Source organism: Littorina saxatilis, linkage group LG4 (genome assembly GCF_037325665.1).
Source record: "Littorina saxatilis isolate snail1 linkage group LG4, US_GU_Lsax_2.0, whole genome shotgun sequence".
NCBI classification, from domain to species: domain Eukaryota; kingdom Metazoa; phylum Mollusca; class Gastropoda; order Littorinimorpha; family Littorinidae; genus Littorina; species Littorina saxatilis.
In genome coordinates this window covers 56,407,220-56,425,384 of record NC_090248.1, presented here as the reverse complement: position 1 = coordinate 56,425,384, position 18,165 = coordinate 56,407,220, and the positions used below count along the sequence as shown (strand labels likewise).

The 18,165-nt window shown below is 44.2% G+C and overlaps 1 protein-coding gene across 1 annotated transcript in view; it reads right to left on the bottom strand.

Annotated features, from left to right (window-relative positions):
- LOC138965133 (serine/threonine-protein kinase par-1-like) overlaps positions 1 to 13,631 on the bottom strand; it is a 13,766-nt gene extending 135 nt beyond the window's left edge. Inside the window, exons 1-7 of the mRNA XM_070337257.1 lie at positions 12,263 to 13,631; positions 9,980 to 10,100; positions 7,835 to 7,986; positions 7,069 to 7,134; positions 5,084 to 5,203; positions 4,769 to 4,901; positions 1 to 2,858 (exon numbers count right to left, since the gene is read on the bottom strand). The exon at positions 1 to 2,858 is cut by the window's left edge and continues 135 nt beyond it. Of these exons, the coding sequence (XP_070193358.1) occupies positions 442 to 2,858; positions 4,769 to 4,901; positions 5,084 to 5,203; positions 7,069 to 7,134; positions 7,835 to 7,986; positions 9,980 to 10,100; positions 12,263 to 12,826 (3,573 nt within the window). The 5' untranslated portion in view covers positions 12,827 to 13,631 and the 3' untranslated portion in view covers positions 1 to 441. The remainder of the gene's footprint in view (positions 2,859 to 4,768; positions 4,902 to 5,083; positions 5,204 to 7,068; positions 7,135 to 7,834; positions 7,987 to 9,979; positions 10,101 to 12,262) is intronic.
- Between the last annotated feature and the right edge of the window lie 4,534 nt (positions 13,632 to 18,165).

Below are 18,165 nucleotides of genomic sequence, written 5' to 3'. Positions count from 1 at the left end.
CACCGGAATTGTCAAATTGGAATTGGGTTGAGAGGGACAAATGTCCCATTGTCTCTTGCTCCCTGGTCGAGCCCTGAAAGCCCAGGTGCGGAGTTTTACAAAACAAATTAACTAAAGCCCAGGTGCGGAGTTTTACAAATTGTTTTTACTAAAGCCCAGGTGAGGAATTTCATAAACTGTTCTCACTGAAGCCCAGGTGAGGAATTTCACAAACTGTTCTCACTAAAGCCAAGGTAAGGAGTTTCACAAACTGTTCTCACTAAAGCCCAGGTAAGGAATTTCACAAACTGTTCTCACTGAAGCCCAGGTCTGGAATTTCACAAACTGTTCTTACTAAAGCCCAGGTAAGGAGTTTCACAAACTGTTCTCACTAAAGCCCAGGTAAGGAGTTTCACAAACTGTTCTCACTAAAGCCCAGGTAAGGAGTTTCACAACCTGTTCTCACTCAAGCCCAGGAGTGGAGTTGTCTCCCTGTAAAGTCAAGCTGTCCCGGTCCTCGTTGTGCACGCCACCACAAACACCAGCGACAGCCGTCACGTGGTAGGGGTCCCCAATGGGCTCGCAGTCGCCGCTGTCGTAGGACAGGTCGAGGATGTCCGCTGACGAGCAGGAACTGACACTGCCAACGCTGAACCGTTTGCCGGCTTCCTCTAGGGACGACATCTTGGTGGTACTGCTGCTGTTGCTGGTGGTGGAAGCGCTGTTTTTCAGGATGCCTTTGTGCCGCCTGACCACTTTGCTGACGTCATAACTGACATGACACAGACACATCGCGTTTGGAATGATGACGTCACTGACGCTACCGGTCACATGGTACGTTGACGTAGCGTAGCCAGTGGTGGCATTGCGGTGGCTTCCAGTGGCCTGAGCTAGCGTGCTCTGGGTGTGTAGCTTTCGGGGGCAGTCATCACTGTGTGCAGGGACAGGGGGGTTGTGACACTGACCGTTTGACCGTGGACCTGTCGGAACAGAGCCATGTTCTGCAGACAAGAGATGGGGCGAGCAAGCAGACGAACGTGGTATATTCGAGGAAAGAGGGGGAACAGCGGCAGTGCCTGGGTCAGTCAGCTGCCCTGACATCCCTTTTTCTGTTTGTGACGTCACAAGGAACTGTCCTGACATCCTTTTTTCTGTCTGTGACGTCACTAGGGGCTGTCCTGGCATCCATTGTACGGTCTGTGACGTCACTAAGGACTGCCCTGACAATCCCTTTTCTGTATGAGACGTCACTAGGGACTGCCCCGACATCCCTTGTACTGTCTGTGACGTCAATATGGACTGCTCTGACATCCCTTGTACTGTCTGTGACGTCAATAAGGACTGCTCTGACATCCCTTGTACTGTCTGTGACGTCAATATGGACTGCCCCGACATCCCTTGTACTGTCTGTGACGTCAGTATGGACTGCTCTGACAACCCCCGTACTGTCTGTGACGTCAAAAGAGACTGTGGACAGTCTGACAGCGTAGAGCGGCAGAGAGGGCAGTCGTCCTCTTCTTCCTCAAGCCTCAGCGCGGCATCATCCGACATGACGCAGCAACCGCTGTCCCCTCCCGAGAACTTGCCCTTGATCTTCAGAATGCTGCGCGTGGGTCTGCGATCCAAGTCAAGGACACCATGTGTCTTCAGCACAGTGCATCTTTCACTGTGAGGCTGGTAAGAGTCACGGCCCTCAGACTGACGGGGGTTTGCGTCAGGTGGTGTGTGCTTGACAACACCGTAATGCTTGTCCGGTGTTGGCTGGTTAGAGTGTGCGTCTGACAAGGCAAGGGTTGCGATAGTGTTATGCTGGCCCGGTGTTGGCTGGTTAGAGTGTGAGTCTGACAAGGCAAGGGTTGCGATAGTGTTATGCTGGCCCGGTGTTGGCTGGTTAGAGTGTGCGTCTGACAAGGCAAGGGTTGCGATAGCGTTATGCTGGCCCGGTGTTGGCTGGTTAGAGTGTGAGTCTGACAAGGCAAGGGTTGCGATAGTGTTATGCTGGCCTGGTGTTGGCTGGTTAGAGTGTGCGTCTGACAAGGCAAGGGTTGCGATAGTGTTATGCTGGCCTGGTGTTGGCTGGTTAGAGTGTGCGTCTGACAAGGCAAGGGTCACGATAGTGTTATGCTGGCCCGGTGTTGGCTGGTTAGAGTGTGCGTCTGACAAGGCAAGGGTTGCGATAGTGTTATGCTGGCCTGGTGTTGGCTGGTTAGAGTGTGCGTCTGACAAGGCAAGGGTTGCGATAGTGTTATGCTGGCCCGGTGTTGGCTGGTTAGAGTGTGCGTCTGACAAGGCAAGGGTCGCGATAGCTTTCTCGTCTAGACTCCTGCCCGAGTTGTCCTCAGTCTGTTCCGGACATCCCAGGCTTTCCATCACCCTTGTGTGGAGCTTCTCAACACCGCAGGCAACAGTTGGATTCCAAGGCAACCCGCCGTCACTGTTGGACTGACGTTCATGACCTTTCTGCGGACATCTCGAAGACAACGACGACAAAGACGACGAGCCGAAGTCAAAAAGCTGCTGACTCTCGTCATGCGTGACCTTCACCGACCTCCGCCAGCTCCGTGACCCCGGCACGCGGTGCAGCCCAGGTGGCGGTAACCTTGAGATGGGGTCAAGGTCGTCATTTGTGACCTTCACCGGCCTCCCCAAACTGCGTGACCCCGGCACGCGGTGCAGCCCGGGTGGTGGTAAGCTTGATGTGGGGTCAAGGTCGTTCTCAAATGTTGTATTGTGACCGGACTGTGTCAGTGGCCGGCACTGGCGGCCATCCGGCGTGACGTCATGCCCCAGGTTGACCCACCAGTGACCCAGGATGTCCGGCAGGGTGGCGCGCAGTGAGGACTTGACCGTCAGCATGTGGCGGATGAGACTGGCCGCTCCTGTACACACACAGAGACAGACACAGACGCACACACGCACACACACACACACACACACACACACACACACAGATACATACATAGATACATACATATTACAAAAGCAATGACTCGCGTTTGTGGCTGGATTTATATACGTTTAGCGTCTATCCTTCAACCTTCTCCAAGGCGAGAACGAGGGTTTGCGTCCATGAAATACGCTGGTTGTCAGGGCGAATACGCAGCCTATACACTTGCCTGAGTTAACAGAGACAAACGCAAGCAGGTCATGAGATACAGGATAAATACAGATTACGCAATGTTCTATTTTTACCTCACAATGGGAATCCCGAGAGACTTTCTTTGTTTAGTGGGGCACTTATGGGTTCGAGGCTTGCCGAGACTCCCTCATATTCCTCTTAACGAAGAAATTCGCGAGGGATTCCCAACTTGAGTTACAACAGAACCTTCTGTAATTTCTATAGTACACTCTTTTTGTGGTTATGAATATTGTTGTTGTTGTTGACTCAATGCCTTGTCTATTTACATTTCACGAAATGCGTTCACAATGTACAGTTTTGGTAAGTCCGATCTTGAAAGTAGTCCGTTCATTCTACTGCATATTTCTCAGCTTCTATCAAGTTATGATCAAGTGCAAATTGGGTTCATATCACAACAATCTGGCGAAACAGTATATCACTCAAACATGACGTATTTAGAAAAAAACGCAATTTGTTTTTGAACATTTGAGGTCACCAATGCCAAGGTCGCTCTCAATAATGACATAACAAGTTTGTGTCGCGCGAAATCGATGATGATAAAATCATTTATTTAACGTCACTCTCTTTGATTCGCTGACGTTGATATCTGATGAAAGTATGCGGTGAACCTGGTGTTAAGTAAAAACGATAGAACTTTAGCGTTCAAGGTTTCTTTAAGAAATATCCTTTTCTCAAAGACCATGACATCGAATATAGATGGTGTGGGAACATTCTCATGTGGTGGGACTGGACATTTTGTTTCGAACAAGTGAAAAATCACCCTTTGTTCCGGGTCCATTTTTGGTTTCTAAACGATCGTCATTGAAGATTCCTGCGCAGCTAAAAATAAAACGTAAATAGAGAATACTACATGGCTTGCTGTGTCGTACCAAATGTACACGAGTTGCTGTTTTAAATATTGAACTGCGAGCGAAAGCGAGCTTTTCAATATTTGAAAAAGCAACGGGTGTTGATCTGATACGACAACAACAAGCCATGTAGTATCCTGTTTATCCTATATACTGTACTTAGGTGTATTTGACTAAAAACGTCCCGCAGTCCAGGCATCAAAATTGAAGACGCTTCTTTTGGAACCTCGAACTCTTCCAAAGCCTGGTGCAATCTTTGACGTCAAAGCAAAGTAATGTCACTCTAGAAAGTATAGCGTGTCGTGTAGGTTCTAAAAATTCTTCCAGGGGAAACAGCAGGCGAAAAAGTGTCTCCATAATGAAGTTTGTCTCGGTGACTTTTGCATCATAAGCAGTGGAAAAGCTGGTCCCTGTTAGACTAAACTGAGCAAAACAATTATTGCACCCATTTACGTTACCCAACTAAAACATTCATTCCCGTGTCATTTTATTCAAACTGTATATGCCATTAAAGGCCCTTCACTTGGCTATCTTGCACACTTTTCGGATTCAAGATTTCTGTTGTAGGTATCACGTGACCGCCGCCGAAGTCAGGGTACCCCCACAATCGAACTGACAAAAACGTAATGTACCAATTAAAAAATCGACTAGAATTCAGAAGGAACATAAACTGCGGTCGAAGAGTGCACTAAAACGATTTATACGACCTTTTACCTTCTACGGAAATAAAAAATGTCGCGTTTGACCATATAAGGAACATAAATTGCGGTCAAATAGTGTACTGAAGGATGATCATTCTTACCGCACGGCTGAGAGGGCTGCACGTAATGGCCACTGGAGATTTGTTGTCGCAGCACCTTCAGGTTGGAATGTTGAAAGGGCATGGCTCCGTAGGATAGCGTGTAGAGGATCACACCCAGACTCCATACATCCACCTGAGAGAACCAGGGAATGTGTCAACAGGTGTGTCACTGTGTGTGTGTGTGTGTGTGTGTGTGTGTGTGTGTGCGTGTGCGTGCGTGTGTGTGTGTGTGTCTGTGTGTGTGTGTGTGTGCGTGCGTGCGTGCGTGCGTGCGCGCGCGCGTGCGTGCGTGTGTGTGTGTGTGTGTGTTCTCACCTCAGGGCCATGATATGCCTTGCCGTTCACGATTTCCGGAGAGGCGTACAACGGGCTGCCACAGAACGTCTTCAGCATGCTGTCTGGTGAGAAATAGTTGGCTAGGCCGAAATCTGCAATCTGCAATCATACAAGTGAAATAGTTGGTTAAGGCGAAATCTGCAATCTGCAATCATACAAGTGAAATAGTTGGTTAGGTCAAAATCTGCAATCTGCAATCATACAAGTGAAATAGTTGGCTAGGTCGAAATCTGCAATCTGCAATCATACAAGTGAAATAGTTGAACAGACCGAAATCTGCAGTCTGCAATCATACACGTGAAATAAACTTCCAAAAAACCCATTATTGCAACAAATTTCGAACCCAAATGAAAGCATTAACTCCCGTGTCATTTCATTACAACTTTATATGCGGTAAGCTAAGGCAGTTCACTTAACTATCAGGATCACCTTTTAGATTACAGATTTCTTTTACAGGGATCACGTGACCGCCGCTCAAATAAGGATACCCTCAAAATCGACCAGACAAAAACGGAAAGGCTGAATGAAAAATCAACACAAAATCACAATAGGCAAAACTTTGCAACTTTGACATACGAGTAGACAGCAAAAATCAATTATCTACCCTGAACATATTGTTTTGTTTCGCTCCCTTACGTATTTCATGTGCTATGCTTTTCCTACTGATGCAGGTGTCGATTGCAAGATCGATCAAAAACGGGACTTTTGCGTTATCTTATAGGGGAATCATAAAAAAATTAAAAAAACGCGGCACTACGAGTATAGCAATTACTTTGTGGATTGCTTTGAAACTTTCAGAATATTTTACCAACATACTAGACATACTTCGTGCGAAATTGTGGATCGTTACCATCTTTTCTTAAAATGTTATGCAATGTTTCGAAAGAAGTTTTTAAACACGTCATAGGATTGTTCAGTTGTGTTAACAATATTCATAACTTTGCACGTCTTTAGACAAATGATTGATACACGCACTGCAAAAGTTGTATGTGCGTATAAGCACTGACGCAAATGTGCTAGGCCTGTAAAGACGCTTGATATGTAAGCGATGATTCTGGTGCCACAGCGATGCCCATCCAAGCGTGACCGTAGCATGGTTCTAGAGGCTGTTTGTTTGTTTGTTTGCTTAACGCCCAGCCGACCACGAAGGGCCATATCAGGGCGGTGCTGCTTTGACATATAACGTGCACCACACACAAGACAGAAGTCGCAGCACAGGCTTCATGTCTCACCCAGTCACATTATTCTGACACCGGACCAACCAGTCCTAGCACTAACCCCATAATGCCAGACGCCAGGCGGAGCAGCCACTAGATTGCCAATTTTAAAGTCTTAGGTATGACCCGGCCGGGGTTTGAACCCACGACCTCCCGATCACGGGGCGGACGCCTTACCACAAGGCCAACCGTGCCGTGGTTCTAGAGGCACACAGCGATAACAGCAGTCAGCGCGAAACAGCGTGAACGTTCAGTTTTCTCTCATGTGTTTGCATGACTAGCAAATTAACGCCAGTGGCAACACGCAACTTAAACTTGGACAGTATCCGCATCAATCATTTCTCTGGAGACATGCGAAGTCATGAATGTTTTGGACACAACTGAACAATCCTATGACAAGTTTAACAACTTTTTCTGAAACATTGCATCACATCTGAATAAATAACTGTAACGATCCAAAGACAGACAGGTAAAGGTGTAACAGTAGACATGCAGTCAAAGGTCATCGTTTTTCCATCCAAGTCATACAGCGCGGTGTCTGCGGTCTTCTCTCTCCAGTGTTGTGTCAAGTCATGTTATGTTTTGTCTTTTCGACAATGTTCAGGTTTCACAGAGGGCGTTCAATTGAACATAATGTTTACCAAATATAGGTTTGAGTGCGATAAACAGCGGTGCTTTAAAGGTATGTTCGTGAATGAAAAATATGGACATCAATTTGGAAGAATGACCTTGACCTTGAATACTGACCTTAACATTCCGCTCTTCGTCAAGCACGATGTTCTCAAGCTTCAGGTCTCGATGCACGATGCCGTTCTGTTACCATAAAAACACAAAGAGAGAGATTACGTCATGCCGTTCTGTAACCATGAAAACATATAGGCTGACGTTACGCCATGCCGTTCTGTAACCATAGAAATATACAGCAAGATGCTAAACCATGGCGTTTTGTAACCATACAAATATACAGCAAGATGTTAAACCATGCCGTTCTGTAACCATAGAAATGTCAATCAATGTGACGAAAAAATAAGGGTGTGACAGTACTGCTTCAACTTTCACAAAAAGCCGGATAAGACGTCATCAAAAACATATATATCAAAAACATGAAAAATACTGTCTGGGGATATCATTCTCAGGAACTCAAGTGTGAGCGTGATAATGAGTTGATGAGTGAGTAAGTTAGTGAGTGAGTGAGTGAGTGAGTGTATATGTTTGTGTGTTTCTGCGTGTGTTTGTGTTTGTGCGTGTACGTGTGTTAAAAGACAGATTATAAGAAAAGGCCAAGCCTTAAATCGTTATGCTTTTCAAACAAAGTTCAGCTCAAACCCCTCTCTCTCTCTCTCTCTCTCTCTCTCTCTCTCTCTCTCTCTCTCTCTCTCTCTCTCTCTCTCTCTTTCTCTCTCTCTCTCTCTCTCTCTCTCTCTCTCTCTCTTTCTCTCTCTCTCTCTCTCTCTCTCTCTCTCTCTCTCTCTCTCTCTCTCTCTCTTTGTAGTGAATAAAAGCAGTGTCTGACCTGGTGTATGCAGTGCAGAGCAGCGGAGATCTGTCTGAAGAAGCGGCGTGTCTGTGACTCAGGCAGACAGCGGTGAGTGTTGAGATAGTCGTACAGCTCGCCCCCTGTCGCGCAGTCCATCACCAGTACGATGCGGTCCTTCTTCTCGTACACTGCAACACGCAACAGGACAAGTCACCTTGACGGATGTTGACAATGTTGGAGTGACTAAGACGTTACAATCAACAACAACAGGACAAGTCACCTTGCCGGATGTTGACAATGTTGGGGTGACTAAGACGTTACAATCAACAACAGGACAAGTTACCTTGACGGATGTTGACAATGTTGGGGTGACTAAGACGTTACAATCAACAACAACAGGACAAGTCACCTTGACGGATGTTGACAATGTTGGGGTGACTATAAGACGTTACAATCAACAACAACAGGACAAGTCACCTTGACGGATGTTGACAATGTTGGGGTGACTATAAGACGTTACAATCAACAACAACAGGACAAGTCACCTTGACGGATGTTGACAATGTTGGGGTGACTATAAGACGTTACAATCAACAACAACAGGACAAGTCTATACAAGTCACCTTGATGGATGTTGACAATGTTGGGGTGACTAATACGTTACAATCAACAACAACAGGACAAGTCTATACAAGTCACCTTGACGGATGTTGACAATGTTGGGGTGACTAATACGTATACGTTACAATCAACAACAACAGGACAAGTCTATACAAGTCACCTTGATGGATGTTGACAATGTTGGGGTGACTAATACGTTACAATCAACAACAACAGGACAAGTCTATACAAGTCCCCTTGACGGATGTTGACAATGTTGGGGTGACTAATACGTATACGTTACAATCAACAACAACAGGACAAGTCTATACAAGTCACCTTGACGGATGTTGACAATGTTGGGGTGACTAATACGTTACAATCAACAACAACAGGACAAGTCTATACAAGTTACCTTGACGGATGTTGACAATGTTGGGGTGACTAAGACGTTACAATCAACAACAACAGGATAAGTCACCTTGACGGATGTTGACGATGTTGGGGTGATTAAGACGTTACAATCAACAACAACAGGACAACAAGTCATCTTGACGGATGTTGACAATGTTGGGGTGACTAATACGTTACAATCAATAACAACAGGACAAGTCTATACAAGTCACCTTGACGGATGTTGACAATGTTGGGGTGACTAATACGTTACAATCAACAACAACAGGACAAGTCTATACAAGTCACCTTGACGGATGTTGACAATGTTGGGGTGACTAATACGTATACGTTACAATCAACAACAACAGGACAAGTCTATACAAGTCACCTTGACGGATGTTGACAATGTTGGGGTGACTAATACGTTACAATCAACAACAACAGGACAAGTCTATACAAGTTACCTTGACGGATGTTGACGATGTTGGGGTGACTAAGACGTTACAATCAACAACAACAGGACAAGTCACCTTGACGGATGTTGACAATGTTGGGGTGACTAATACGTTACAATCAATAACAACAGGACAAGTCTATACAAGTCACCTTGACGGATGTTGACAATGTTGGGGTGACTAATACGTTACAATCAACAACAACAGGACAAGTCTATACAAGTCACCTTGACGGATGTTGACAATGTTGGGGTGACTAATACGTTACAATCAACAACAACAGGACAAGTCTATACAAGTCCCCTTGACGGATGTTGACAATGTTGGGGTGACTAATACGTATACGTTACAATCAACAACAACAGGACAAGTCTATACAAGTCACCTTGACGGATGTTGACAATGTTGGGGCGACTAATACGTTACAATCAACAACAACAGGACAAGCCTATACAAGTCACCTTGACGGATGTTGACAATGTTGGGGTGACTAATACGTTACAATCAACAACAACAGGACAAGTCTATACAAGTCACCTTGACGGATGTTGACAATGTTGGGGTGACTAATACGTTACAATCAACAACAACAGGGCAAGTCTATACAAGTCACCTTGGTGGATGTTGACAATGTTGGGGTGACTAAGACGTTACAATCAACAACAACAGGACAAGTCTATACACGTCACCTTGAGGCTTGACGGATGTTGACAATGTTGGGGTGACTCACCTTGACGGATGTTGACGATGTTTGGATGACGCAGGCTGGACAGAATGCGGATTTCACGCCTGATGCGAGTCAGGTCGGCCTCGTTCTGGATCTTGCTTTTCTTCACGTACTTGATGGCTACCTACACAACAGTCAACACACGTCATCACTATACGTCATGACTACCTACATAACAGTCAACACACGTCATCACAATACGTCATGGCTACCTGCACAACAGTCAACACACGTCATCACAATACGTCATGGCTACCTGCACAACAGTCAACACACGTCATCACAATACGTCATGGCTACCTACACAACAGTCAACACACGTCATCACAATACGTCATGGCTACCTGCACAACAGTCAACACACGTCATAACAATACGTCATGGCTACCTGCACAAGTCAACACACGTTATCACAATACGTCATGGCTACCTGCACAATAGTCAAAGAATATTTCTTAGTATTTGTCGCGTTGTATTCCTTTTTATCTGAAAATGTATTTCTTATGCCATATATTTATCCATCTTGTTTACTTTATGTTTCCAAAGTGACAAGATGGCATTTTGCTGCGTTCACGCGTGTCGTGTGATGTTATGAACATGCACCATATATTTGAGGCCAGTGTTTCTGTCAATACTGATGTATTTTTATTATTCACAAGATGTTTGCTCCATGACCCTAATAGTAATAAGCTCGTGTCTGAAGTCACTGAATGTATCTTAAGCCATGGGAGACATCTTTGTTCAGAACTTGAGCCAGATTATTTAGTGTAAAGTTATGAACTCCTCCATTTTGTTTAGAATAATAGCTGAGTATTTACAGTTACAAAGTATTCCATTGGACTTTTGTTATAGATGTATATTTAGTGTGTGTCGTTTGGACATGGGTACTGTATCCAAGTTCTGCACTGTTTGGTTGCTAGGTAGCAAAATGCAATGTCACGATGTAAAGTTATGAACACAAAATGTTAACGACTTATTCATCTGCCTGTATTTAAGTTGTTAACTTGATTTTTGACTGGTTATTGACGACATGATACTTTTTGTCAGTTGACTTAATATTTCGCTCAACTCACTATCTGATATCTGGCTTTTGTCACATTTCCCTTTATTTGTGCCTGAAAATTCACAATGTTCGTTAAACCAGGCTTACCGAGACTGTAGTACCTAGATTTGTGCTTGACAATTCACAATGTTCGTTAAACCAGGCTTAACGAGACTGTAGTACCTAGATTTTTGCTTGACAATTCACAATGTTCGTTAAACCAGGCTTAACGAGACTGTAGCTAGATTTTTGCTTGAAAATTCACAATGTTTGTTAAACCAGGCTTAACGAGACTGTAGCTAGATTTTTGCTTGAAAATTCACAATGTTCGTTAAACCAGGCTTAATGAGACTGTAGTACCTAGATTTGCATGTTGTACCTCAGAAATGTGTTACATGTATACTTTGTGACTTGCTTTATACCAATTCCATCTTCATTTGCTCAGAATAACATTGAGTTTAAGTCTTACTTATCTGAGTACCCTAACAATAACATTGTTGTACGGTTATGAACTGCCATGGGTGGACCACATAATTTCTACGTTTGTGTCTTGAGCTTCATTTATGGGATTCTTATCCAGTACATCTTTTATTATGTACACTGTGTCATATGTTTTCTCTTAATCAGCATCTTAACAGTATGGTGTAAGTGTTATGAACAGCACATGCACACACCTTTTTTTTCCACTTTGTACCCAATAAGTGTCCGATTTCTTCGAGACTTGTTTTGTTTGATTTAGTGATCTATCGCTTATCGAGCTATGCCTTATAAAAGTCATATTTTCAGTAAATCACTTTGTGTCACAGTTTTCGAAAACAGTTCAGATTAATTTAAATCTATATGCCAGTTAAAGCCGGTCACTCGACTATCGATATCATCTTTTGGATTACAGATTTATTTTTCAGGGATCACGTGATCGCCGCTTAAATACAACTTGACAAAAACAGAAGGATCCCATTAAAAATCGACAAAAAATCCCAATGGGCAAACATTTTGCACCTTTAACATATATAAAAAGAAAGCCACATTAATTATCTACCCCGAACAGGTTGTTTTGTTTAGCTAGCTTGTGTATTTCGTGTGCTATGCTATTCCTACTAGCAGGTGTCGATCGCATGAGCTGTCAAAAACGGGACCTTTTTCGTCAATTTTGAGTGGTATCATAACAAAAAGCGCTGTATTTCAGCAATGACTTGGTGGATTGCTTTGAAACTTTCAAAACATTTTACCCACAGTAATCTTACCTGATGTCCAGTGACACGCTCACAGGCCAGTTTGACCTTGCCGTACGACCCCTCGCCCAGTGTCCGCAGCAGCTCAAAGCGGTTCTTCAGGTTGTGACGCTGGGGCTGAATTAGTGTTGCCGTTCCTGGCGTGTTGTCATGTAGGGTGGGAGTTCCTGGTGTGTTGTCATGCAGGGTGAGAGTTCCTGGTGTGTTGTCATGTAGGGTGAGAGTTCCTGGTGTGTTGTCATATAGGGTGAGAGTTCCTTGCGTGTTGTCTTGCAGGGTGAGAGTTCCTGGCGTGTTGTCATGCAGGGTGGGAGTTCCTGGTGTGTTGTCATGCAGGGTGGGAGTTCCTGGTGTGGTGTCATGCAGGGTGGGAGTTCCTGGTGTGGTGTCATGCAGGGTGGGAGTTCCTGGCGTGGTGTCATGCAGGGTGAGAGTTCCTGGCGTGTTGTCATGTAGCGTGGGAGGGTCTGTAGCCTGCTTTGTGTTGTCCGGAAAGATGTGACCTTTTGCGGTGTTATCCGGCAATTTTTGATGACGTTTAGCCCCCATGATGCTTTGTGCTTCCGTGGACGGCATGATGTTGGCAGACACTGTATAAACACTGACACGTACAATGATACACCTTGACACTGACAAGTATAATGCTATGTACACCTTGACACTGACACGTTACATGGTCACTGAACTGAAGTTCTTTCTGTAAGTGCTCTAGACTTAAGGTTCAAGACATGGGCACTGACTGAACAACACAGCTCGCACGTGTGTCCGTAGACCTGTCGCTGATCATCAATGTGTCTGGACTACAGCCCAACACACATACAGGGCTTACACACAAACAGGGCTAACACACATACAGGGCTAACACGTGTGTCCGTACCCTAACCCTAGTTAAGTCTAGACTACAGCCCAACACACAGGGCTAACACGTGTGTCCTAGTCCTGACCCTAGTCTAGACTACAGCCCGACACACTTACAGGGCTAACACACATACAGAGCTAACACACATAATCATCAGTTACACGACCTGCTCTCTGTGTATTGTTATCGTTGAGTCACACAAGTTATGAACAGTTACACGATGATCTGTGTCAGTGTATTGTTATCGTTGAGTAACACAAGTTATGAACAGTTACACGATGATCTGTGTCAGTGTATTGTTATCGTTGAGTAACACAAGTTATGAACAGTTATACGATGATCCTGTGTCTGTATATATATTGTTATCGTTGAGTCACACAAGTTATGAACAGTTACACGACGATGATCCTGTGTCTGTATATTGTTATCGTTGAGTCACACAAGTTATGAACAGTTACACGACGATGATCCTGTGTCTGTATATTGTTATCGTTGAGTAACACAACTTATAAACAGTTACACGACGATGATCCTGTGCCCGTGTATTCAGTGTTATCGTTGAGTCACACAAGTTATGAACAGTTACACGACGATGATCCTGTGCCTGTGTATTGTTATCGTTGAGTCACACAAGTTACGATCAGTTACACGATGATCTGTGTCAGTGTATTGTTATCGTTGAGTCACACAAGTTATGATCAGTTACACGATGATCTGTGTCAGTGTATTGTTATCGTTGAGTCACACAAGTTATGATCAGTTACACGATGATCTGTGTCAGTGTATTGTTATCGTTGAGACACACAAATTATGAACAGTTACACGATGAACTGTGTCAGTGTATTATTATCGTTGAGTCACACAAGTTACGATCAGTTACACGACGATGATCCTGTGCCTGCATGTGTATTGTTATCGTTGAGTCACACGAGTTATGATCAGTTACACGACGATGATCCTGTGTTATCGTTGAGTCACACAAGTTAAAACACTTACACGACAATCCGGAGTCTGTGTACCGAACCCACTGTAATGTCTATACGTGGTCCATGACAGCACCCACTGTACTGGACACACACAGTACACACTTTTTGTGCTATACATAGTTCCTGATCGCGCCACACTAACGTGTTATGGTATTGCTGGGTGTCTCACCGATAGAACCACACACACATTACACACACATGTCCAATCGTGGTGGCTCTATCACAGTCGCGTCACACTAACGTGTTATGGCATTGCTGGGTGTCTCACAGCTAGCACCACACACATTACACAAACATGTCCAATCGTGGTGGCTATACAATTGTGTCGGTACACGTCGGGCCGCCATTGCGTGTACACGAGCCGTGAAAGATCCCGTGTTACACATGTTGGTGCATTGTGCGCGTTCAGTATGTGACTGGTATCAGTGGGCCGCACAGTTTCCTCTCTCGCCCCGCGTTGTCGCGTTCAGTCAGCTATTTATAGACTCTAGCTCAGCGGCGGCAGTAATGTCGCTGTGTGTGTATCGCGTTCATTGAGCTATTCATAGACTCAGGCTGAGCGTACGTACGATTGTTATTGCAGTGTTGCTCTGTGTGTGTGTGTGTGACTGCGTGTGTCTGATATGCGTGTGTCTTTCATTTTACTTGGATGTCTAAGTGTGTGTATATATTTACGTGTATATGCAGGGCCGGACCAAATGAGTTGTACGGGGGGGGGGGGGGGGGGGGTTCCTCCTTTTTTGGGGGGGCAAATCAGCGAAGTGGCGAAGCCACAAGCGCGCGCCTGCAAAGCAGGCGCGCGAACTAGGGGGGTCCGGGGGCATGCTCCCCCGGAAAATTTTTGAAAAACGGTTAAAATCTGTGCAATCTGGTGCATTCTGGGGCTTGTTTTGAGGGTTAAGAGCAGCATTGTGGGGGGGGGGGGGGGTACCTTTTTCTTATCGGATTTCACATTGAATAAAATTTGTTGGAGGGGGGGGGGGGGTGGGAGATGGGATAGAGCCACTTGTTAATTGTTTCTTGTTCACAAAAGCACTAATGAAAAATTTGCTCCAGGGGCTTGCAACGTAGTACATTATATGACCTTACTGGGAGAATGCAAGTTTCCAGTACAAAGGACTTAACATTTCAATCATATAAAATTGTTTTTAGTACCGACAATAAAATATTTACTTCAGGGTCAGTTTTCACTCAAGAAAACAGAGTTACACACATTTTAATAGGACACAAACCGCGCGTAAGGTTACACGACCCACCCGCTACATATTTAATAATTGTAATACTGCAGTTACGTGGACATGCTCAAGTGGATATCAAGGTCGTGTATTTGTCAGCAGTTGCCATACCACGCATTTTTGTGTGTTTTGAGAAAGTACCCCCGATAAGTAGAGGTTACATACTGAGTCTCAGTGATTATTAAAAATAATGGTCGAAGTTAGCGGATCATGAAAAATGCGAGCTTTAGCGACCTTTTTCATGACCGCGAACTGAGACCATTATTTTTTATAATCACTGAGACGAGGTGTGTAACCTCTTTATTCCTCCTTTCTTCAGTTATTCAAAGAGAAGAGGAGTTTTTTTGCGAAAGTTTGATCGAATCCTATTCACTCAACCAGTCAACCTGCGATCGATTAATGCGCGGTTGTATAGTTCCGTGCAAATCATTCCATTCTGTTAACACTTCTTGTCAGTTTTCCTATTTTGGACTAAAATCGAATACACAGATTATGCTGTTATTCTGCTGTGGCGGCAAAGGCAGATATTGTGTGTTCAGTATATGTTTTGGTATCGCTTAGGATAATGGTCTTTAATCAAATGGGACTAGCAGACGAACTTTTGCACCCGTGTTCCAACGTTAAAAACTGTATGAAGTTCAGTTTTCTGGGGAAAATAGTGTATGAAACCGCTTTATGTTGTTTAAATTGATGAGATGTGTGCATTTGGTTGCGTGTGATCTGTTTATTAAATGAAATATTGTTGAAAACTGACCGTCGGATTGCAGTCTGTTGTCGAAGAAACTGAGTGAAAAGAAATTTGAAAGGGGAACTACTCTTGTCGCTAGACAAAGTATGAGAGTTACTTGCCTTGGGAATTTGCTTGTGATGAACGTTTGTGCACAGCAGACCTAGATTCAGAAAACAACCAAACTCATGGATTTTATATGGAGATTCATGTGTTCAAGCCTGTAGTTGTTAATTTAAATGCGGTATGTTTGTATTGTTTGCTCCAGAGATGTATACTTCGTACATTAGAGCGTTCGGAACTTTTCAGTCGCAAAAGTAGTACCGACGCAGAACAGCTTCTCAACCCATTGCGCTATCGAGGATTCAGGCTGTTGCTGGGTCGTTATTTGTTTGGTTGCTGGGTGTTTATCGAAAAATAACTAGCTCTACAAGTTCACAGAGGTAAAGAAGCAGAGGGGGGAATAAGGGATTTTATGCCTTTCTTTTAGAAAGTAAAGGAACGTTTTAACTGCATTCGCAAATTTGACGTAAGATCTGTTAACACTCTTTCTACAGCTTTCTACTCTGATCTTGTTATGGAATGCAGACGTATTTAATTCAATCAGATACACAGTTTGAAGGATTTTGAGTGCCTCGATGTCAATATTTCCTCTGTCTATGTTTGTGCCCCTTGAGTCAAGGAAAATAAAACCGAGTTAAAAAAAAATTGACCAAGACGATAAAAAGACGACAGTCCCGCACAACGCACACTAATTAAAGGAATTTCTTTATCCCGAGTTGGGTTATTTACTTTTCTTGAATCTTAAGGAACAATGTGCACTGCCTTATCATACAAACTTGTAGTCGGACAAGAATGTTCTTCTGAATAACAACGATGCAAAGTGTATAAACATATATATTTTCTAACATTGTTTGTTTTGAATGTTTTCGGTTTGTATTATGTGTCACCGGGCTTGTTAGGGCCCGCACGCCTTACTAATACATTTGTGCGACTCTCTCTCTCTCTCTCTTTGTCTCTGTCTGAAATTCACACACACACACACACACACACACCTCACGCACGCATGCACGCTGTACGCACGCACACATACAGACACACACACACATTCACACACACACACACACACACACACACACACACACACACACACACACACACACACACACATTACGGGTGGATGTCAAAATAAACATCTTTGGTTATACTATATCCTCGTTTATAAAGAATGATCGGATTGTATTAGATATCTACCTTGCTCTATTCCCCCCTTTCTCTATCATTCCTCTATCCCCCCCCCCCCCCCCCCTTCAGATAACTGACAGATTTAGCCCCGCACATTTGGCATCACCCAGCTTTTGCTATGCATAGATTAAATACAACTTTGCAAACACCCAGCTACATGGATTAGTTTTAGGACACGACGAATGAGGTCGGGTGAGGGCGGAGGAAACCGAGGTCAGACAATCCTTAAGCCAGCCTCCAAAGATCCTAGTAGGTTTTCAATTAGATAAGAGGGTTTTTGTTCACTTGAGCGGGACCCCACTTGAGCCCATTGATTAGCCAACAATTTGGCTACTAGTTTTGTGTTGAGTTCATTTCGCAAACGAGTATTGCGAATATTCAGGGTTGAAATGATGTTACCACTCCAGTACCAACATGCATTGCCTAATCACCGAAGGTGGCTGACGTCAATGTACAAAACAATTTCCTTACCAAGAATTCTTGGCGGTTTGGGCGACTTTGAAGATATTTTTCTTTTTTGTACGATTACGCCCCATGGTCGTGTTTAGTAACTAAAGGAAAGCTAGCGGTTAAAAACGGCGGTCGACAGATACAATGAAAGGGTATACGAACTTGTAAGATTATATTCCTGTGGATTTGCGAATACAACATACATATCCTATCTACTTAACGAAGCCGCTATGCAAGATCAGCAGTAGTTCCACTTCCTTGTTGGCTCAAGGTAACTTCAGTATCATATCAATTTGAGATACGCCTGTGATAGGTAGTTGGTTGTGAACTGGCAGCTAATACTGTCATATTTTTCCCAACATGACGGCTCGGGACGCTGTTCGTGTTGTGTTTTTTGTATTCTTCGTGATGTT